This window comes from Zonotrichia leucophrys, chromosome 8 (genome assembly GCF_028769735.1).
Source record: "Zonotrichia leucophrys gambelii isolate GWCS_2022_RI chromosome 8, RI_Zleu_2.0, whole genome shotgun sequence".
NCBI classification, from domain to species: Eukaryota; Metazoa; Chordata; class Aves; order Passeriformes; family Passerellidae; genus Zonotrichia; species Zonotrichia leucophrys.
Window position 1 is genome coordinate 11456771 of NC_088178.1, and position 23366 is coordinate 11480136.

The following is a 23366-nucleotide window of genomic DNA, read 5'->3' on the forward strand; positions in this document are numbered from 1 at the left end:
ACAGCCCCACTCATTCCCAATTACCACAAACTGTGCCTACAGGCACAGCCATTCCATAGAGCAAAGAGGTTTGCTGAGAGTCAGAGAAAGCCTTGGCTTCATCCTTCAAAACCGCAGATAATTGAACTAGGGGACTTCAGTGAAGCTGTAAGCTATAATTCATGTTATTAAAAGGTGTACTGCCCTTCTTGAAGATAGAATTATGATAAGTAACGCTGTGATTATTTTGTGTATGTGCATGTATTTATGTATTTCTCTTTCTTTGAAACTACAAAAAGGAGTTGATTAGTAATTTGTATAGCAGAGATCATTCCACTGATCTCCATCAGTGAAACAACTTTTTTTGAAGAGTTCACTTCTCTAAAGCAGTATAACTCACTCTTCTTCCTAATAATAATCATATAACAGAAAACTCATAGCAAACATAGATTTGCACTAGAAAAGAGACAATGATAAAATAACCACCTACCTAAACCAAAAGAATTAAAGCAATAGAGAAGGCAGTGAATGATGACTCTTAAGGCAGATATTTATTTTGCAATATTCACTTATGTGCTGCGAATAGAATTGAGAGGGCATCAATATCTGTGTGAAACTAGAAAAAAAACCCGTCAATATCCCTGAGATATAGGGAAACCAACAATAAAAGCATACTCTTCTTAACAGTGCATTGTTTATTCTCAGTGAAATGACCCCTTTATATAGAGAGAGAAGCCCATCACTTTTGGTGATGTCAAGGAATATGTTAGAAAAACACAATGTGATTGCAAGAGAGCCAAAGAACACCATATTTACAGTTACATTTCATTACGGTGTCTACAGTCTGAAGAATGTGAAAGAGCTACTGCTGTGGGTTTCTTGTGACCTACAGTGTTCCAAGGAAACATATTCTCTTCTCCATAGTTCCTAACCCCTCCCCCTCTCTGCCCCAAAATACAACAATGACCCATCTGTGCACATACAAGAGAGCAATTCCTTATATTTAAACATGGATTAATCTGCCAACGTAGATGTATCAGGGACAGAACATAATGAATGTCACAGTGCTTGGTCTTTCTTTTCACTAAAACTGTCCTGAACAGTAATGAGGAACAAAAAAGCCGATAGGAAGAACAAACCACTGTGAATCACGGATGATTTAATAAATAACATCATTCGCTTCTCTTTCTATCTGAAAATATTTTCATATTTTAGCCTTCTTCCAGATTCAAGAAAGAAAATAAGAGCTGAAAATTTCTAACAAGTCTTTAATTTTATGGCATTCATAAAGCTTATCTATGCTCTGAATTGTTAATCTATTCTTCAACATATTATCACGGCTGCAATTACTTCCCTCTGCACTTCACTAGAACACCATCATTAGAATTTAGAAGATTATGAACAATAACTAGGAAAATAAGCTAAATGTAAATCAGTCATCCCTAATGAAATAATTTGATTGGCTGCAAAATGTGGATCTTCACCTAAATGACATGTAACTTTTCTCTTGTAACTGCTGAATCTGATGGCAACTTATTACATGTCTATGTTGCTTGACATGCTGGCATGCAAAAATAACTGAGCTAGCTCTAAATTAAAGTGGTCCTGGCACCAGAATTCATATAGAATTATACAGATTTTTATATTAAGTGTGCTACCTCACCAGAATTAGTACTTAGCATTTTTTCCTCTTTGTTCTGCTTCGGATTGATGTAAGACCACAAAAATCAGTGGCTATCTTTCCACTGACAGTCTGGGAGATGCAACATCCCCTAACCTTAAGTAACCATAAAGGCACTGTGTGAAATTACTATTCTCTACACTGTGAGAATACTTGTTCTTTTTCACCACTATCTGAAATGCTTCTATTTCTTCTCCTGGGCAGTGACAGACTTTTTCCTTTTTATTAGGGAAGAGTTTAGCTGTATGCGTTCAGGTAAACAGAAAGGCTTAAAACAAAGAGAAGCAATGTTTGATAAGAGACTGCAAGGAGCAAGAATGCTGGTGACAAAGATGTATAATTTATAGTATGAAGAGGAAACTTGAAACTTTATAGCATATGAGATTTTCCCACAACAAAGTATTGAGTAAAAATAATAAATTGCCATTGGGACTACCTACTGATATTGTAAGGAAGAAGGCCAAAACAGCAAGTTAATCTGGTCTGTTCTACAAAGCATCTAGTGACTGAGAACTACACTGACCAGCAGAGAAACAATAATAGTACTGACTTTTGGGAAACTTGTACGCAGTTAAGATGTGAGAGAGACAATTGTAAGACTGGATGAAATATTCCATAGGCAGCTGGGGGTAGTCTCACGATGACTGGAGAGATGGTTCAATGGTGCATATGGTGCTGTTGGGTTAAATGGCTGATGATCTTAGAGGCCTTTTCCAACTTTGATGATTCTATGTGTAAGCTGTGGTACAGAAAGGTCGGTACATTTGGCATTTTGGTGCTCCATAGCTGTACTGTGGATGATTACCTGATGTGCCAGAATAACCTTGAGTAGGTCTTCACTGAATGGCACCCAAAGCACAGCACTTAAGAGCTCAGACGTAACAGTGCTATGCACCTCGGTCCCCTTCAATGCAAATTGAATGACAATGATCTCAACAGTTTCAGGAAACCAAGGACAGAAAGAGATAGGTATATTAATGGAGATCAGGAAAATGTAAGATATTTTTATGAAAGGACAATAAATTTCTGAAGTATAATTTGACACAGAAACATGTATTTTATAGGAAACTATGTATTTAGCAATTGTTGTAAGGCATTAAAGATCTCAATGAAGGTAGGTTTTTTAAAAAAAAATTATATATATTTCCACCAAAACGTGACCATGGTTTTCTCTCGTTTTCCAGAGAAGCCGGGGCAGACTGATCCCAGCCGAAGGTTTCAGCTGGACCTGTTGCACAAGTAAGCTCTGCCAGAGGTCTCAGCCTACGGGCCGGTGCGTGTTACCGACTGTTGCACAGGTGGGCCAGGACAGGAGTGCGAGCGAGAGGTTCCCGGCCAGGAGGGGACACCTGGCTCCCCGGGCTGCAGGATGTGCTGAGGCGGGGAATGGCAATGCTCGGTGGCGGGCTTTTCCTTCACCACCCCGCTCCCTCCATTCTTACAGCCGCCTTAGAGCGAAGCCCCCGCGGTCCCCCCAGGGGTGTGTGCGAACAAGCTGCGCCTGGTTGGGGCGTGGGGGGAACGGGTCCGAACGTGCCGCCGCACCAAGGCCAGCCGCCGGTTTCGGGGGGTCCCAAGGGCCACCCCGCAAACGCTTCACCTCAGCGCCTCGGCTCCTCTCCCGCACATTCCTCTCCTCAATCTCGTCCTGCCTCGCTCCCTCCCCTGCCGGCGTCCCCCTCCCCCGCTTGTCCCCAGTGTCGCCCCCCTGCCCGTCCCCGCTCCGCGCCCCCGCCCTCGCTCCGCGGGGCGCCGCGGCCGCCGATGCGCATGCTCGGGGCGAGGGGGCCCGCGCGGAGCGGGAGCGGGCGGGGGGCGGCGGTGACCCAGTGAGGTGACGCCCCAGCCCCGGCCCGGCTCGCTCCCGCCGCGCCTTCTGCGTTCCCCGAGCGCCTTCGGGAGGGCCGCTCTCCGCCGCCGCGGGGGCCGGCGGTGCCCGCGGAGCGGCCGGTGTGCCGCCGCCGAGGCGGAGGGCGGTGCTGTGGGCGGCCGGGGGAGCCCCGCGATTGGCCTCCGCCCGGCGGCTGGCGTGTCAGTCGGGCTCCAGGGGTGGCCCTGGGAGCCGCTCGCCCAGCCCTCTGACGGGATGAAGCCTTTAGGGGGATGCGGAGCTCTTTGCATTTTGATTAAAGCCCCTCATCTCCCCTCAGTCTGAAGGCAGGGCACCGGGGAGGACGGGTCGGAGGGGCCTGTGCAAGGCCAGGCAGAGAGGGAGAGGGGCGAGAGAGAAAACCTTCTCTCCGTTTAGCACGTATGGCTCTATAGGAGAAGTCATCTCTGGGAATATAGTGGAAAGGACGGAGCAGGTATAAACTGAAGGCGCCCGCGTTTAATTCACACTTGTGGGTGCCCAGCATGGAGATGCAGAGATGGTTCACAAGGTGGAAAACGAGAAGGTGGCCCTGGGACTCGGCTGTAACCGTGCTCATCACCTTCGCTTTCCTTCTTCGGGCTGCAGAGGTCAGAGGAGGTAAGAAAGCAAAGGGGAGCCGGGAGTCCAGCCGCCTCTCTCCCCTCCTCGGGGAAAGGACCCCGGGCACGGCTGAGGCCGCGTTCCAGAGGAAACCTGTCAGAGGGGCTCCCGCTGCTGGGGAGGCGAGAGTGCCCTTGCAGCCGGCTCCGGGCGCGGAGACCCGCGGGGAGCCCCCGGCAGCGCGGGCTGGGACGTCTCTCCCAGGTGCCGCGGAGGGACGGCTCTCGGTCAGCCTTAAACTTTGGATGTGTTTTTAATGAGGTAAAGGAGATGTACCGACAGGGTGAGAAAATGAAAGAAATACTTGTTGCACAGAGAGACTTATCATCTTTCAGCACTGGACTCTTGTTTTGTGGAGTGTGCGTCCAACTTTGTTGAGCTGCTGAAGTTCACCAGATTGTGACTGAAATTGACCGACAAGTCAATTTCTCCTCAGAAATTGACCGCCTTCTCCTTTGAGGGGCAAGGAAAGGGAAAGTTGGGGGTGGAGGCTCTCTGCTCTCTTTCTTCGTTTTCCTCGCTTTTATTTTTTCTTTTGCAACGGGTTTTAGTGGTCAAAAAGTTTTCTAGGGCGCAAGCAGAGGAGAAAATACACTCGCAGGGCCCTTTGCCAGCCGCTGCGGAGGGCAGCTCCCGGGGCAGCGGCGCCCCGCAGGTGGTGCGAGCGGTGCCGAGCCCAGAGATGCCGGGGGGGCTCAGCTGGGGATCGCTGGGCTCCCCGCGGGCGGTGCCAGCCCTGGGGCACCGTCCCCAGCCCCCTCCCAGCTCTGCAGCCTGCCTGGGCTATCGATGGTCCCTTAGGTGTCCGTGGACCTGGTGGGCAGGGTGCGGCCCGCGGGGGATTGCAGGGGGAACACGAGCCAGGAGCAGCCTCAGCAGAAAGGAATCGCCGCCCCCTCCCCCGCACCGCCCCTCGCCTTGTGCGCACTCCTCCGTCCGCGCCGCTCTCCCCGGGCTCCCCGCTCCAGCCAGCCCAGCTGCGTTCTCTGGGCTGTGCTCGCAGCTCGCCGAGCTGCAGTGCGGAGTCTCCGCTGGCTGGAGAGTTCTCCTCTCCTACCGGGAGTGAAAACGCTGCCTCTTCCTCCTTTCCTTCCTCCCTCCCACCGGAGCCCGCAGGCGCATCTGGAGGCCAGTCTGGCTGGGACTGAAGTTTTTATTTTTCTGTGGGTCTGACATCAATGAAGGGGCTTAACTCTCCGAAATGAAAGGTTTAATTTTTCATGTATTTATTATTTTAATGAGGAATTTCTCGAGCTGAATCCAGAATCAACAGGCGTCCTAGAGGGAGCAGGAAAAGGTGATCAGTTTCCATTCAAGCCTTTATACCTGGGCACAACTTTGACGGTGTCAGATCAATCAGGGCTCCTGCCCCCTGCTGGCCCCGTTTCTGACAGGGACTGGAGGGGTCAGATTTCATCCCTCTTGCAATTCCTCGGACTCGCTGGAGTTACACTAGGGTGAATTAACCTTGCAGTGCTTCAAGGATTCGGCTACTCGTTACCGTGTGGAAACTAAATTTCTTCAAGAAGAATACCGTCCTCAAAGGCATGATCGATTTCTTATGCCCCTTTCCACAGTAGAACTGACTAATGAAGTAGGGTTTATGTAGACTATGTTTACATAATGGGTTGGATGGAAATGACCAGTTAAAAGAAAATCTAAACCCAAACAGCACAGGAAAAATCAACAGAATTTACACTGAAATCAGCAGAACTGACACTTACTGGACTGTATTCAGCAACATTAGGCAGACTAATTTGGTTGTGGTACCTTTATTCAAAACTAAAAGGCTATATTGATAGTCTTCTAGTCTTCTGCATAAAGGACATTTCAGAAATATAGAACTACAGGCTTCTTATTCTTTGTAGAAACGTTCAGAAAAGAACTTAGTTCTTGACCTTTTCTGAGATACAGTGTGCTATTTGCTTAGGAACTACAGGAGCTGTGTGTTCAGGGCTTGATCTGTTATTGAAGTCACTCAGAGTTTTTCCATTGACTACAGAGGGACTAGAATTTGACCTAATTTCTCTAACAGTGTACAAGGGACTTATTTCTGAATCATCTGTTACACATTATAATCTTATTTAAAGTACTTAAAAGTTAACATATGACATAATGATTCCTATTTGAAAATTGGAGAGGGAAAAGATCAAGGAATTAAATAAAATAGCATAAATGGCAGGTAAACAGTATGACTAAATGAAAATGCTGGATAAAATATGAATGCTGGGCAAAATATGAGTTGCTCTGTCAAACTCTTTTAAATCTTCTGTTCTTCAATGTTCTTTTCATAAACCATCTCTGTGAAAAGAAAATTACATGGTGTATTCATATGAAGTGTTAATCATGTAGCAGTGACTTTTTAAACACAACAGAAGCCATTCCTTGTAGACAAACCTCAACAGATTCCTAAAATTCTTGACTTTTTTTTGAAGTTTCTTTATTTAACAAAAAAAAACCCCAAAACCATAGAGAAGTATGAGGTGTCTTTCATACTTGTAAGAAATGGTGTGCAAAGAAGTGTTTGGGCTCTTGAGTTATTTCTTCTTTACACAGAAAAAGTTACAGAAGTGAGAATCAACTGCATGGGGAAAGCAGTGACTCATACTTGGTCAGCTCAGTGCCCACCAGCTCTTAAGTAGCTCTTTTCAGAAAATGTTTTTGCTTTATGACTTGGCTAAAGTAAACAAAATTCAGTGTTTTTAAAGACATCCTTTGATTTCCTTTCCCCTTCCTCACCTTTAATACTAAAGCTGTTGGTAATGTGTTTGGAATGAATAAACTCATTTAGTCAAAGTGGCATGGCTTCAACACTATAAATTTTTGTTAGGGCTTGACATCAATGCACTATTGTGATGCTGATTTAAATTTCATGGGCAAGAAATGAAAAATCAGCCTTTTTATTATTTATAAGCTTTTCCAAGCAAATGGAAATTTAGCTCTTAATCTGTGTGGAAAAAAAAAAGGTTTAAGAAGCCTTACTGAAAATGAGGCTGTGAACCTATATATAGAAAACTATGGACCTTCTGTGTAAGCGATGAGCAGATTTGTTTCTAAGATAAATAGATACTTCTTGCTGTCATCTTAGGAAATATAAAGGTTCCTTGTGCTTCCCACACGCAGGCTTGGAAAGTAGTGGGAGTTCTAGGTGCAGAAGGAATGCAAAACTGGGCCAATTAGTGATGGCAAAAGGAGAGTTTTCTCAGTGGATGCACTCTTAACACTGCTACTTATTTGTATTTGCTTATTAAGGAAGATATGGATCTGTTTGTTGAATGAAAACTCTTGAATGTATCCAGCTAGTCCAAACCTGTACAAAATAGTGCTTTAAACTAGAAAAATATTAATTTCTTCTCAGAACTATTTGTGAGGTAAAGTTCTTTTGATTTTTAACTGATCAAACAACTTTTAAGATTTAAAAAGATTGTCTTGTGTGATAATTTGTGTGCGTTTTTCAGATTGCCATTCCCCAAGTTAGCAAAAATGAATAAATCAAAGGGTGATTTCACTAGGTGCAGCTAGTGGTCCTAGCTGAAGTTTGTCGGAATCCCAAGGATCAGCAGGTGAAATGGTCCAATCTTCCCAGAACAGTTGCAAGAGACCCCTGCATGTCTCTTTTGCTATGTAGTCTTGATTCTTTAATTGTTTCTAAGGTAAAATAATTATTTCAACTTCAGCTGCAGACATCAGCCATAGAAAAAAATGACTGGTATGTGTTGTTAATTCTCTAGAATGTGTGTCTTTGCATTGAATTTAGGAGACCTCACATGGATCCAAGAAAGGATTCAGGCTGCAGGAAACTGTCTTTCCTACCTCTGCAGGAAAGAAGTTTTTCAACTTCAGTTTAGTGTATGTATATCTTAGCAACTTTAACTGTATCTAGGTGCACATATACTCTGTGAGTTTGGCTTGAAAGAATCTCTTCTCTAGTACCTATAATTGAAATGACAATAGGAAAAAAAAGTCTTTGATATAAAAACTTTCCTGGTGCTAACTTTTCTTCTGATTACTAAAATAAACCCATTAAAAACACCCCACCCTCAAAGCTCTCACTTGTTAGTAAAATTGGTGTCTGCTGCAGATATAAAATGTAGGAAAAAAGTTGGCATACTTATTTTTACAACTATCATGCCCAAAGTTTCTTGATCTCCCCCAAAGAGAACCCTTAATTGTGACAGAGTTGCAGCTTACTAAAGGAGCCATGACATAACTGCTGAGGTTATACCTAAAACACACTGGAGCAATTATGTCTTTCCCGGATTTGTTTTGAACAGTGGTGAACAGTAGGGTTTCCATCTGCCAGCAAGATTAAGAAGTTGCTTTTCTTTTCTCTGTAGAGTGTTCTGCTTCTTTTCAGAACAAATCTTCCTAGCATTGGTTAATTTATCATTGTTCTGAGTATTTGTTGATAATAGGGGAGAATAAATTAAGCAGAGCTTGGAAGAAATCTTTAATGTTCTAAGAATGTGAAGTCTCATGCAGTGATAGAGATTTGCCCTCTGGATGGGCACCATAGAGAACAGTGGCTTAAAAGGAATTAGGTTAACACACATGCCTGTTGCAAGGGCTTATAACTGTTCTACTTGGTATTAAATACCAAGTTTACAGGCTGTAAATGTAAGGATTAATTGTTGACCCGGTTATTACAATAGTAGTAGAATCTGGGAGAACTTCAATTCTTTTTAGCACATTAGCACACATAAGGGACTGTAAAAACCTTTGTGAATTTCAGGTCTGGAACTTCACTGCAAGTCCAAGTGTTAATGTACACAGTGTGTGAAATAGAAGGTATTTGGCAGAGCTCATATTATAGAACCAGAGTGTTTGCTGCAAACCAAATTGAAAGATGTATTATAAAAGATGAATAAAAATACAGCTTAGATCATGATTCTGCTATAAATAATGTCACTGGCAGCTAAGCTTTCTCTGACAGAAATTAACTTAATAGTAAATAAAATTATGATCACACTTTTAAAGTAGACTAAGTGCTACCTACTCTGTCCCTTACCTGTTACCTTATCTTACTCAAATTATCACAGTAATCTGATAGATCATCAAACATTCACAGCTTATAGATAGTTCAAGACTTCACAACCTTGGTGTCTGCTTAAGAGGAATTCCTGATAATATTGGTAGGATACAGAATTGAATCTGATTTCCTTCCAATTGCTCTCACAAGAGGGATGATACCTTTGATATCAGGGAAAATATGGTGAAAGACTTTAGTTGTACAAGTTGTTTCTTTATCAAATTAAATAGAATTATGTTAAATGGCATAATTTCTAAGTCTTGTCCTTGGCTGTATTGTATGCTTAAAGCTGAAAAATGTTCAAATATTCCATATTTGAAAACTCCCATTAATTGGAAGATAATTTTTGAACACTTATTTGAATTATTTCTCAATAAATACCTTGATGACAGAACTTTTAAATGGACTCAGTTTCTTTCATGTTTAATTGCTGAGGGAACACCTTGTCTCTTCCTGTAGCATGGACCATTTTTAGACTGTCTCTCTTTTTTATATGGCAATAGAAACAGGATACTCAAGAATGCAATACTTGTTTTGCTGATGTTCACAGCTGAAACTACTGTGTCTGCAGTCTGTGCAAAAAGGAATTTTTGAATATTCAGCAGAGGCCTCAATACACTTGGACACTTGGAATGCAGTCCTAAAAGATTTGTGCAAAATAAGAAAAATTCCATAGAGGCATGGGACAGATGTTAAAGTATTATAAAATAATGGGTCAATACAGGTCTGCACAGATTATGGACAAGCCAAATCTTCTGGGGGTAGCAAGTGAAGCCTTTTATGAAATCACCATCAGGTTATTAGTGCTTGATGGCAGTCAATGCTGCTGAACTCATAAAAGCACAATCTATCCAGTCTCAAGAAAGTTCTGAACAACACAAAAGTCATATTTTGTAGTGACTTACATTATGATAAAAAGCCTCAAAATCTAGGTTCCACTTCAGAATTATGCAATGTATTGAAAACTTAATTTTTTTTTTCTGAATATGTCCAGTAAATAAATCAGCCTACAAGCTAATTTTGCTAAAGATCTGAATGTGAAGTTGTACCTAAACAAGTTTTCCACTGGTTTCAGTATGGGATGTAAGTGGTGGGGGGTTGTGGTTTTTTGGGTTTTGGTTTGTACTGTACGCGTGATGTAGGTTTGCCTTTAAAGTGAGATGTAGTTCCTAGTTGGTGAGTATCAAAATTGCCTCCTGTAGTTGCCTAGACTGTCTGCATAGCCTTTGAAATACTAAAATGTATTTAATAGACTTTTCAGCATAGGAAGTCAATGAAAAAATTCCAAATAACTGGCGTGGAAACGGAAGTAGCCATTTCTGAGCAGTTTCACAGAAGCCTTTGTGGGTGAAATAGTCAGTCCTAGGCTATTTAAAGCATTCCTGTATGCATCTGGATAATCTCTAGTTAGTTCTTGTAAGCACTAAATATGAAAGCACTGCAATAACACCTATTTCTAAAAATGTCACCAGTCAAGATTCCAATTACATAATTCATCTAGGAAATTAATCTAGGAAAATTCTTAACAGGTAAAACAACCTTGAAGTATGTACCTAGAAGTACATATATTCAACATATATTCAGTTAATCTCGTAGATTTACATTCAGATTCCTAGGAAAAAAAACCCACTTAATTTTCAGGAGCACTATGTAATTACGCAACTCAGTTGGTTCCTTTTTGTACCTTGAAGATACTCTGTTAGTCACTTTTGCAGCCCATAAAACAGAGAGTTGGTTTTATCCAGCTGTATAAGGTCCATCTATGAAAAGTGTTGGAACCTTCCCAAAGGACACTGCGGAACCAATGCTTTGATGCTGGTTCCCAGAGCAGTTCTGTTACAGGGCTGGGCTCTCAGCAGAGGTGGGAGGCTGGCACTTCTCAGACTGCCAAGTCCAGAAGCCTGTGAGAAGGGCAGCTCTGCCCAGAGCTGGCCTGTAGGAAATGGTGAGGACAGAAGAGTGCCTGATCATTTTCTGGTGCTTAGACACCTATGGCTGAACTGCAGGGAATGCTTGCTTGGGATACAGAGACTAGACCCTGCAGTGCGATGGCAATAGCTCAGTGAAGCTGTTTGGCTTAACATGCTTTTCAATTCCTGCTTTTGGATGTTCTGTATGAATACCTAACAGATGAAAAACACATTAAAATAATAAGTTTAGATAATCATATGTATTTCTGTTTTTAAAGGATATCCAGCATAATAACTGCCCGCAATACGTAAAAGTGTCTAAGAGTAAAAATAAGAACAGAAATATTCTTACCACATTAGAAATGGTATAGTTTTCTGGTAATTGATGGGTCTTGTTCTTTATCCTAAAAGTCAGATTGTAATGCTGCTGTTAAAAAAGAGGTGAAGACCTCTGGCATTCATTAGCTCTTGGACCATTTAATGAGTGTCAATTAGAAACTTCCATCATAGAAGTGTTTATCTTTACTCACCTATAGAATACATGGAATTTCCTTAGAATGAGGTCTTAGAGTTATAAAGATTCAGAGTTTTAAGAAAAGTAAGTAAACTAAAGAACAAGAAGTTATTATGTCTTTAATAGGTAGCATGGTTTCAAAAACCTCTGCTGCAGTCAGTGCCTTCTACTTAGGTCCTTAAATATATACCTAGAAATCCAACTAGAGTTGGCCTCTTTTGAAAATCTTGCCCACAAATATAAGGAGTCCCTTCATTAGTACTCACCAAGTACACACATTTTAGCCTACCAGTCCATCACAGCTTGTAGATTTTAAATGATCTGTTACAGTGACATAAAACTGGACTAAACTTTGAGAAAACACTCAATTTAGAGCTGAAGATTAACATTTCAAGGCTCTTTACGTTTTAGTTTTTGCAGTGGTTCCATTGGAAAAGATTACTGGCAGAATGAAGCCTATTTCCATGGAAAAATATGAAGTAAAATAATAGTAACTTAGAAACATTAGTCTTCCTAAATTTCTCACATAATTCTTTGTAATGGGGAAATTTAAGCTCTTTTCTACTCCAGGGTTGTATCTCCCTTATTAGGAGTTTTTGATTGTAACTCTTAAAGGCTCTTTTTGGAGTGAGCACTGGTAAATTTTAACTTTCACGCCAATGAAAAAAAATAATTACTGAATAATTATGGGAACTCAAGAAGTTATCCGTTAGTATATCAGAAAAACATATAATACTGTTTAAAAGTACTTTTTATTGTATCAAAAAGAAGGAAAGGCAAAGTTACTGTAAGTATTTACAATATAACAAACACAGAGTTGCACCCTCAGTTTGCTAAGGTATATCTGTATAGTAAAGAATACTGCCTCTTTTTTTTCCCTTTTGGGTTTTGCTATTGTTTGCATTCAATGTGCCCCAGTAGGCAATCTGAAAGCATCTAGTAAATTATGTAAGTAAGCACAGCTTTTAAGTAGGGAAGGCTCATTGTGCCTGTGCTTTCTCGTAAAATTAAGAGACTAACAACCAAGAGTTAACAGACCAAAATCTAAATACAATAGGATTTCAACTTCTTTGCTTTATTAGGTAATTGGAAAGAAATAAACATATTTTAGTCTAAATGAGTCATCCCCAGAACAATTTCTGATGGGAATGAATTTTGTAGCCAGACATTGCCACCACAGTCACTTTCCTGCCAGTCTTGGAAGGTTCCACTTTGAGGCGTGGTGGTGAAGTCCTTCCCTCTGAGAACGCAGATGATGGTTTCCTATCTGCAATATGATTTTACCCTATCTTCAATAACTGAACTGTCTGGTCCTTAGGCACCAGCACCTCCATCTGTAGTTCAAAAGTGCTTTGCTGTGTAGTTTATAGCAAGAGAAAATATGTCAACCTTGGTACTCCCTATCTGCAAAGGTTCAGGGCTCCATTCCCACTGCAGCTTGTGAGTGGTTTGCAGCATGTTCCATGTTAAATAGAGGAAAATTTAAGGTGTTGGACCTTTAGATAGGCCCATTCTGACTACCATGGTCATCTTTTAAGGAATAACAAAACTCATTCAAAAGTTCTCTATTCAGTGAATAATAGATTTTCATTCTGTATGTGTTCAAAGTCTACTGAGGACCACTGCATAAAACTGAGACAGGGTCACTCTAAATGTTTGACCTCTTCAGATGTAAGACATGAAATACCACGTGACATCTACACCAGTGTGGAATTGCAGTCACTCATGGAATTGGCACACAAACTGCTTCTTAATACAGCTGTACCTAGGTTAGAAACCTGGCTCTATTTTCAGTGTGGGTTAATGGCCTAACATTTACAAACCTCACACTGACAGTAATGTCACTCACTAAATTGATCGTAGTAAAACTTTGCAAAAAGCATGTTGTAGATCAAAACATTTTCAAGATTGAAAAATCACTAAAATAATTATCTTTAACCTTTAAAAGTTATTGTAGCTAGAACAATAATATGTGTATATTTTACTCTTTTATTCAAAATGATTGCAACTGGTATAATTCCAAAGATGATATTGCTGCCATTAGATGCACTGTTGATCCATCGTTTTTTGGGTTCTGTGCAGTTTACCTTTGCAGGGCCAGACAGATTTTGTCACAATACAGAAATTCAATGGTGGTGGCTGAAGGAAAAATAAGGGATTTTATTGCCTTTTACTAAGGTCCTAGGTTCACAATGATTTCACAATGATACAGACAGGATACATATTTTATAAACTAAAAAGATATGATTAAGTACCATTCATTTAGTTACTGTCTACATTTCATTTAATCCAAATGTAATGAACCAGACATGAACATTCCAATGCAAATTTTCTTGCATATGTTACTTGTCCCTTTCTTGTAATGTCTATTCTTTTACCTAAGGTTAATGATGTGTGATCATCTACAAGTGTTCCCATAGGGAGATCTGGAATTGCTAAGCATTTTTACTGAAAACTGGGGTCATCGTAAGAGGAGGAGGTTTGATGTCCCACAGTGAATAAGTCATGAGCACATGCTGTATGTCCAAAAGACTTCCATTTCTGCCCTTCTTTACAATTTTTCAGCTCCTCCTTTCTCTGCTGTCCTAACTTGTATTGTTATGGTGCTTGCTCCATCCTCCATGGACAGTTTCTACCAAGAGAAAGGCAGAGCCATGTTGTGATATAGATTCCAGCTCAAATGTCAGGAAGTCTAAGTGAAGGAAGCAAGTCCTCTGAACTTGAATAATGATGTTACTTATATTTGTGACGTTAGGGCATGTCAGAAATGAATCTGCTGTTTTCAACAGATGGTGCTTAACTCCAGATGATACCACACTGAGCAATGGTAGTAATCGTTAGATGTAATGCAATATAAAGGCAGCAGAATTTGATCCATATGTGTTGTATCAGTATTATTAGTAATGATACATCACAGAGTCCGTTTCAGTTTAGATATTGTGGAGTGAATGAAAGCTATGATATTTTCAACTGTGATTATATGATAATAATGTAATCTAGATTTCTACAGACTTTCCAAATCTCTAATGGCATTACAATATAGGGTTATGAATTAATAGAATAGAAAGAATTTTCATGGCCTATAAAACAAATATATCATTGTCTGTCAATGAAATGTAGGCTTGGAAATGCTAACCAAAACTGGAAGTAAATTTTGACATGCATTTTCTTCCTCTTCAAGTAAACAGAAAACACATGAAGCTCCCCTCATATATTTGATGTTCAGTACTCTCCAATTTACAACTACTAAGCTTCAGTCTATCCTTTTAATTTCCAGCAGAGATATTTCTTTTCATAAGTAAAAAGAGATTTTTTTTTATAAGTTTCCTAATGTAAGAAAGCTAAAGGGAAAGGAAGAGTAAATATGGCTTCAGAGTTACATTTAATATGAAATGCTTTGGATCAAATGTTCTGATCCATACCACTGTAAATATGGAAAGCTCACTGAGTGAATGGATCTACTTCAGTCATGCCACAGTAATGAAGACAGGATTTGACTCTACAGTTTTAAAGTTGCAAGTCATTTTGTGTCTTGAGATGTGAGAGCGCTAATTTTTTTTGGTGTGTTTTACCTTATTGGAAAATACAGGAACTTATGATGGAGTTAAATGATTTAATTGTTTGGTATCTCGAAAAATACTGGAACGCTTAGGTTCTGATTTTTAAAAAGGTATTTTTTAAGAATTCACCTTTGCCATTCCAGAAATCCTGGTATTTTTAAGCACTTCTGCTCTGGCCACAGCTGTGCAGTCTTTCAGTGGCAGTGGGAGCTGCACATGTCTCTCTGAACTCTCCTGAACCAAGGACAAAAGCCACTGAGCTTTGCAATATAGTCATTAGTGAGAAGAGCAATCCTCTACAAAAGTAGCAGAGTAGAAATTTGCATTTTGATTGCAGACTGCAGGCTACCCTGATGAACACAGGCTTCTTTTCACAGGGTGGTCTTCTGGCATCATCTGTCTTGTTTACACCTCTACAAGAGGTGGCCTTCAAGCAGCAGTGCAACATGGCCGTAAACATCTATGTAAGGGACCTGCTTTCTGGGCCTGGATCTTGTTTTTTGTCAAATTTGCCCTGGCAAACAGAGTTGGGTTTTCAAAGCTGATGTGCAAGTTTCATAGTAGAATTAACTCCATCCCAAGAACTGGTGAACAGAGCTGTTTGCATGATTCTTATTTATTTCCTTGCCATCTGAATTAGTCACACCAAATTGGAAGGATACAGAAGCGTAAGATTATAGGTCATTAATCTGCATTTTTCTTTACTTTTTGAGAAAACTATTGGGGAAAAGTAAAATCATATAGGCAAGCTGTTTTATGTACCATAAGTAAGGTCTCATGAAAGATTCTGACTTGTCAGTATATGGGTTCTATTAATGTTGCCCCATATAAATACAAGCTGAGATCTTAGTTTGTGGACCACATAACATTTCTAGTAATTATTTAAACTGACTAGTCCCGCTATTTTATGTTTTTTGAATCACAGTTTGTGGAAATAAATAAATAGTCAACTGTAGACTATTAGCAGAATGTTTTTTCTTATTATTTGGAATTTGTGGTTTGAAGATTGTCCTATTATTATTCTGTTTCTTGTCTGGAAGTTTAGCAGCAGAACTAGCAGGGAGTAATGAATAATCTTTTTTATGGGTGAATAGTCTCCCAGGCAGCCAGGCAAAGAAAAACCATTATTCTAAAAAATAATGAAGAATCTGGTACAAATTACAGAAAAGAGCAAAGGATAAAGGAATGTAGCAGTGGTTGACTTACACAGTGAATTGAAATTTGTACTAATATTTCTGGTGACTGATTCTACATTACTGGTTCAAATTAATATAGGTACGTCATTTTCTTGCAAGTATATTTTAAGAAAGAAGAAGTTATGTGCATTCTAGGCTGACTGAGAAAACAAAGATTGGTTTAACTACAGAGTTGAGGTTTTTGTATTTGGCACTGTCAGGAGATGAATAGGATGAACTAGTTAGCTTTGTTCACATCTGTGGAAATACTTGTTTAAATAGTTGAATATTCACAGGCAGTGAATTTTGAACCTTAAGTTGATTTTTTGTTGACACGTAAAATGAATAACAGACAATAAATCAGCTATAGTTAATGCCACTATGTAGTTCAGAGATGTGAAGTCAGATTTACCAAGCTCATTTCTCAGCTTTAACACTGAAAGTCATTTAGAACTTTGTCTTCCCAAATTAAGTGGTTATGAGTTTGCCAAGATAAAAACTGTGGAATAGTCCAAGTGACTAAAAAGTCTACTGAAATTTTGTTTCCACTCAAAAAAAGCCACATTAAAAAAGCCATGGTTTGTAGAGAGTATGAGAATGAGCACCTTAATTTTTCCTAGGATAAAAGACATGCACTATACTAACTGTTTTCTCTTACTGCCTCTCTTGAAGTGCTTGTCTATTCAGTACTTTGTTCTTTTGCCATGGAGAACTTATATATAGTATATTAAGGCTTTTTGTTGGCTTTACATATGTATGCAGGCTTTTTCCTTTGTTTTAACTTGCATCAATATCAGTGTAATAACAGCTCTGGATTTCAATTTTAGATTGTTAGACACTGAGCACAGATGCAATCTTATTGTACTTGGTCTCTAAAGTATAAATTTACATTTTAACTTGGAAATAATGAAAGACTGCAATTCTGCCCATTTAGTCCTTGCAGGCACAGCAGGTACATTTTTCTTTCTCTAACTTGCATATGAAATTAGTTTAGCTGCTTTCTTATTCCTTTGTATCTGAGAAAGCAGTTATGTGTAATCAGAATATATTTTAATCTTAACAACAGATGATTTTGTGGTAGCAGATTATTAGCAGCTGAATGCTTCTGAAGGTTTTGTGCAAACTTTGAAGATCAGTTCCACTTCTCAGAAGTCACTCATTAAAAGCATGTATTGGAAGTTTCAACCAGCAAGATCCTCAGCATTTGGAATTGGTGATTTTCAGTGTGTAGTCAAGCAGTTTGAAAATCTGATAATAAAAAGCACATTGGATGGGATGAACTCTTACATATTTAAAATTAATAATCCTATTAAATAATATTATGGTGTAGGAGTAATGCGCAATAAGTCAAAGTAGGATGCAGCTACTGCTCTGATTAGACATATGCTTTTGCAAAGAAATTAAAAGCTTTTTTGGAAGCTAGGTGCCATAGAGATTCAAGACAAATAATTCTTCTTGTTGTTTTTCTTTTTTTTTTTTTATACTTTGTCAGCTGAACCCGTTGATGTGCTAAAAGCATTAGAATTTCACAATTCTCCAGAAGGAGTAACAAGAACAGCAGGATTTTGCACAAACAGAAGGAATTCAAAAGGATCAGATGTTGCTTACAGGGTTTCAAAAGCTGCACAGCTGAGTGCCCCAACAAAGCAGCTGTACCCAGGTAAGATTGGCAGAAAGCTGTTACTTTTGTACATTACCTTGCTGCATATGTTTTTATGTTCTCTAAGGCATAGCATGTAGTCCAACACCAGGAGCACAAAACACTTCTCTTACCCCCACAGTTGGCCCTGCATATGAATGGCAGGGTGGACTCCATCCACCAAATAATTCAGGTTCTATTGGCTTCAGTTATAAAGCTCTTCATCAAATTCTGTCACTGCTGGAATTGACTTGTAAGTCATATTACCTGTTCTTTCATGCTGCTATCTGATGGAAACCTTATTTGGTGGCTTCGGCAAGTCTCTGCCTGTTTCAGTAGTGCTTCCTGGAGTAATGCTGCAGTGGGAGAAATGAGTTGTGGTTGGCCATTGCAAAATCATTCCCAGAAGCAGCATCTGGTAAGAATTACCTTAGAATATCTGGATATTTGGGGAACTAAACAAGGCTACTTGTGGATAGCTGTGATTACATCTTCTCTCAAATTTCTTTGAAATGAAATAGTCAAATTTTGGGAAATATTTTTTGGGTGTTACAGAGAGATTTTTATTCCATGATTTCGCTATCACTTGTCACTTGCCTCAAACTGTTGAGGAAAATGATAGTAAGAATATTAAACCCAAAATCCTTGAAGATTTTAAATTTTTTGTTTTGACACATCATGTAGAGTTAGAACGAGTCATACAGAATACATAGAGATTAGAAGTGGCAAAGAAAAATACTTTCTTTTTTTTGTCCTTTGGAGTAGCAATCATATAGACACACTCAGGTCCAGAAAAGGGTCAAGCATGCTTTATTTTATAGTAATAATGTGCTCCCAGAGCAACATGAGAAACAGCTATACCCAGTTCAAGAGTGACTTACAAGTTCCCTTAACTCATCACTTATTGTTGATGGAAGAAGATCAAAGCAAAATTCACTACAGATATAATATTTCTATTATTTTTCATACACTTCCTTGGGTTTTAATATATCCTCTCAAATAAGTTGAATGGAAAAATTTCTGCTATCCTTTACAGGAGTAAAAAAAACAAAACAATTTTTTGGAGGTGTTTATGGTAATTTATTCCTTTTCAATCTTGTGACACAGGCATTCTCTCTCCCCACCACAAGAAATCTTCATTGTTCAGATTATTCTTAAAGAAATCTGAGTGATTGTGTCTCTTTTTCTTAGTGCTGTGTAGCAGTGGAAAGACTAAAGATATCCAAGATAAGATCAAGCTGTTAGATATAATTTCAGCTAAACAGTACACATTTTAATCTGTCCTATCCTTGCTTTCATCTAACTCCTGTAACTCATCAGGATCTACTATATCCATTATTTCTCCATCTTTTAAAAAATTAAATTTATTTTATTTACCAACTTCCCAGCCTGATTTCGCTGACTAGTACCAGAGAGTATTCTTATCTATTGTACAGGTGCTTGTTATGTTGAGTGAAATTGTAGTCCACATTTTTAAATTAGAAGATTGCTAAACAGAAGATGGATAAAAAAAAAAAAACAGTGAATGTGAAACTACCATGGTTCTTTCATACTCTGTGTTATTCCAGGATTTCACAATAGATTTAAAGCACCTCTCCTACAAAGACAGGCTGAGAGAGTTGAGCTTGTTCAGCCTGAAGGAGATAAGGCTCTGAGTGTACCCCTTTATGGGGAGTGGGGGTCTTTCAGTAACCTTTAAATACTCTTAAGTCTTTCAGTACTTAAAGGGGCTTATAGAAAACAGGGGTAGGGACTATTTCCATGGGCAGGTAAATAGGACAACGGGAAACAGCTTTAAAGCATAAGAGGATAGAGTAGTATTGGATGTTAAGAAGAAATTCTTTATTCAGAGAGTGGTCCAGCACTGGAACAGTTTGCCCACAGAAGTTGTGGATGCTCCAACCCTGAAAGTGTTCAAGGCCAGCTTGGGGGGGGCCCTGAACAACCTGGTCTAGTGTGTGGCATTCCCCCATGGCAGGAGGTGACACAAGATGAGTTTAAGGTCGCTTTCAACACAAACCATTTTATGATTGTATGATTTTCAAGTTATGTTTTTAAGAACCATTAAGGTTTAGTTTTCAGGAATTAAACTGAGATCAGAAAGAAAAAAAAATAAAAAAGACACAGAAAATGTTCCTAATATAATTTTTTTATGTACTCATTTTTGAGAATTAGAAAACCCTGCAGTTTGTATGCTGGATCCTATGTGCTTATAGAAAAAATGGAAAAATTATTTAATCTTTTCTGAATTTATAGCTGTATATATCACTTTGTTTGCAGGTGGAAGTTTTCCAGAAGATTTTTCAATATTAATGACAGTAAAACCTAAAAAGGGTATTCAGTCTTTCCTTTTGTCTATCTACAATGAACAAGGAATTCAGCAAGTAGGTGTTGAAGTCGGTAGATCCCCTGTCTTCTTGTTTGAAGATCAAAATGGAAAACCTGCCCCAGAAGACTATCCTCTTTTCAGAACAGTCAACATTGCTGATGGCAAGTAAGTGCAAAATTTTAAAATTAAGAATGTATTGCAGAACACTGTATATGTGATTATCTTTTTACAAAAGTCTCCTTGAATATTTAAATATGTCAGTAACATCATTTCTAGCTAGTTAGAATGGTGTAGTACAAAATTAGAGAAGCTTTGCAGCAGAATACAGTTCCAGCTCCAAATGGTGCATACAGCTATGAATGAAACAAACCACCTTATCTGCCATTTTTATAAATTAAGGGTGAGGAAATAGTCATAGAAGTTGATCCAACCCAAGCTAAACCTACGGATATTCTTCCTGTGCGATACACAAAGAAGCTGTTTGCAAAAAGTCTCAAGGAACAGTCTCACTAAAAAGAAATGTCTGGTCCACTTAAAGGTGGTAGCCAGTATGAAGAGGAGTAGACAAGACAGCACAGAATTTCTTCTATCCAGAGCCAAACCAGCAGATAAATAAAATAGTTTGAGATTTCTATGTATAAGGAAATCAGGAAAGAGTAAGGATTTATACCGTACCCTCAGTAAAGGAATGAATCTCAAATACCTGTTGCATTAGTAATGCAGTTGTTAGTTTTTTGTAGCTTTGTAGACAAGCAATCATTCTCTGGGAATGTAATTCCAGTGCTTGTAAAAGGAAATTCATTCTTTCAAAGGCTTTTTATTTGCTGTGCAGCAGTCCAAGAGGAGTAACCACAGTCTTCAGAGATACACAAAGTAAATTTACTAAAGCAAAAGAAAACAACTCAGCGAGGAAGGGCAAAAATTAAACTGTAATGAAGTATGTTTATAAAGTAATAAAGAAGAAAAAAAAAGAAAAAAATTATTTGTCTGCTTGGCCTAGTATTACCAGACAATGAAATTATATGATGAAACCTAGACTTGATTCATTTCCCTAGCAGAAGGAGTGATTAAAAAAACCAGCATTTTTTAATGGACTTTTGATGAATAACAAAGCTTTGACATAGATTTTAATTCAAAATGTTGATAAACTAGCTGAAATGAAAAAATGTAAATGAACTTGGTTTGGTATAATTTCCTACACTGAGACTATACAACTTCTAAATCAACTGGAGTCAATCCTAGGCACAGTGAGCTATGATTTTATGCTTTCAGCTTCTACACACTTTCAAAAGATAAGCCAACAATTTTCTTCTGACTCAGCTGTTTTATGAAGGATCTAGGACAACAATCTTCATCTCAAACTGAGATATATTTAAAAAGTATGAACAGTGTAATGTGCCTGAGGATGCATGGCCAGTTTGCTTTTATAATGATAGTGTTTAACAGCATTCCAGAGAAAACATGGAATTATAGTTCTGGCTCAGTGATACTGTTTAGCAGTCAGATTCCATTAGCTTCAAGGTGTTCCTTTTGATACACAGACACTCTTTGTAACAATGATCTAAGCTTTCTCTCTGATTTAGGCAACTCTAATACCACAAGGGCCAACTAAAATAATTTGATTCCAGCCTTCCTCTTACCCGTCATTAGCATGACATACTTTACATTTTTTACCCTGGTCTATCAAAGATTCTTTAACCTTTTGCTCCATGGTGGATTGCAGAGTGGTGTACTTTTGTTCTTAAACATTTGTCATAGTAGGGAGGCTCACAAAATTATTGTAGTCTGTCACAATTACTCATAAAGTCTCATAAAGAACATAGTAGAGTTGGGCAAAACACAAAATTTTATTCTCAAATGTCTCTAAAGTAAAGTCACTTGTCTGTACTCTGAATCAGTTCATTCACTTTTTGGTGAATATTATGTAGGCAAGGCTATTGTTGCAGGAATAGTGCCAAGTATTTGTGAATATATTTATCTGGAAAAGTATCTTTGTTGGAACTGTTTGTATGTATTTCTCTATAGCTATGGAATACCTTCAAATATGTAAAAGAACATGGTAAAATTCTGATGGTTGATCACTGAGAAAAAATAGGGAATTGTAAATAATAAATAATAACCTGGTGGGCTATTTATGTTTTCTGAATATATAATAACCTGCTGGGTAAATTATATTTCCATAAGTAATTTGGAAAATCAAACACATTCATAAAAAAAGTCTGCTGTCAGTTTGTTCAATCTATTAAAATGTAAACTGTGTACCGACATCTAATTTGAGTTTGGTGGTGTTCTCTGGTTAAGGCTGCAAAGAACCTCAGCTTGAGCTTCACCTTACAGAGAGTGTTCACAACAAGCTGTGGATTCCTTCTGTGCTGAGGGACAGAATCTATACAGCAGCTATTCAAAGCACTTTGTATATTTGTGTATGTGTAGGAGAAAGAAATAAAAGGAGACATTTTAAATTTTATCAGTGAACTAGTTGGTGCACCATCTTCTATAAACTGATTTGATAAGAACACGATGACCTAGTTTTAAAAACATAAATTACAGTCAACTTATGTTGGACTTTTTCAATAGGTGGCATCGAGTTGCTATCAGTGTGGAAAAAAAGAGTGTTACAATGATTGTTGACTGTAACAAAAAAACTACAAAACCACTTGACAGAAGTGACAAAGCAGTTGTGGACACCAATGGCATCACTGTCTTTGGGACCAGGATTCTGGATGAAGAAGTTTTTGAGGTACAAATCAATAATGAACAAATGGAATTGAGGTTTTTATTGTTGAGCAAGTTGCATAATGCAAACCAGAATAATCTTTTAAGTCTAATGCTGGTATAATGTACAAACTTTGATTTATAGAACCTGTTAGAATAGGCTGAAATAAAAGAGAAGTAAAACAGGGAGTGGTACAGTTGGAAGATTTGGTGCATTTTTCTGTCTCTTTTGTTGTATCTGGAAGGGACTTGCTTTTTTTGTCTTTCTGCCTAATATTGAGATACCTGAGGTATTTGGGAGAATTAATCAGGGAAAGCTGTGTAGTATGATACTAAATCATTTTCTTTCTGTATCTCATAAG

The 23366-nt window shown here is 38.9% G+C and overlaps 1 protein-coding gene across 4 annotated transcripts in view; it reads left to right on the forward strand.

Moving 5' to 3' along the window:
* The first annotated feature begins 3753 nt into the window (after positions 1–3753).
* The window catches only part of COL11A1 (collagen type XI alpha 1 chain), a 124505-nt gene continuing 104892 nt past the window's right edge, over positions 3754–23366 (forward strand). For all 4 annotated transcript variants that reach the window (XM_064720061.1, XM_064720065.1, XM_064720064.1 and 1 more), the window contains exons 1-4: positions 3754–4130; positions 17814–17981; positions 20241–20454; positions 22867–23029. In XM_064720061.1, coding sequence (XP_064576131.1) covers positions 4016–4130; positions 17814–17981; positions 20241–20454; positions 22867–23029 — 660 coding nt within the window. In that variant the 5' untranslated portion in view covers positions 3754–4015. The remainder of the gene's footprint in view (positions 4131–17813; positions 17982–20240; positions 20455–22866; positions 23030–23366) is intronic.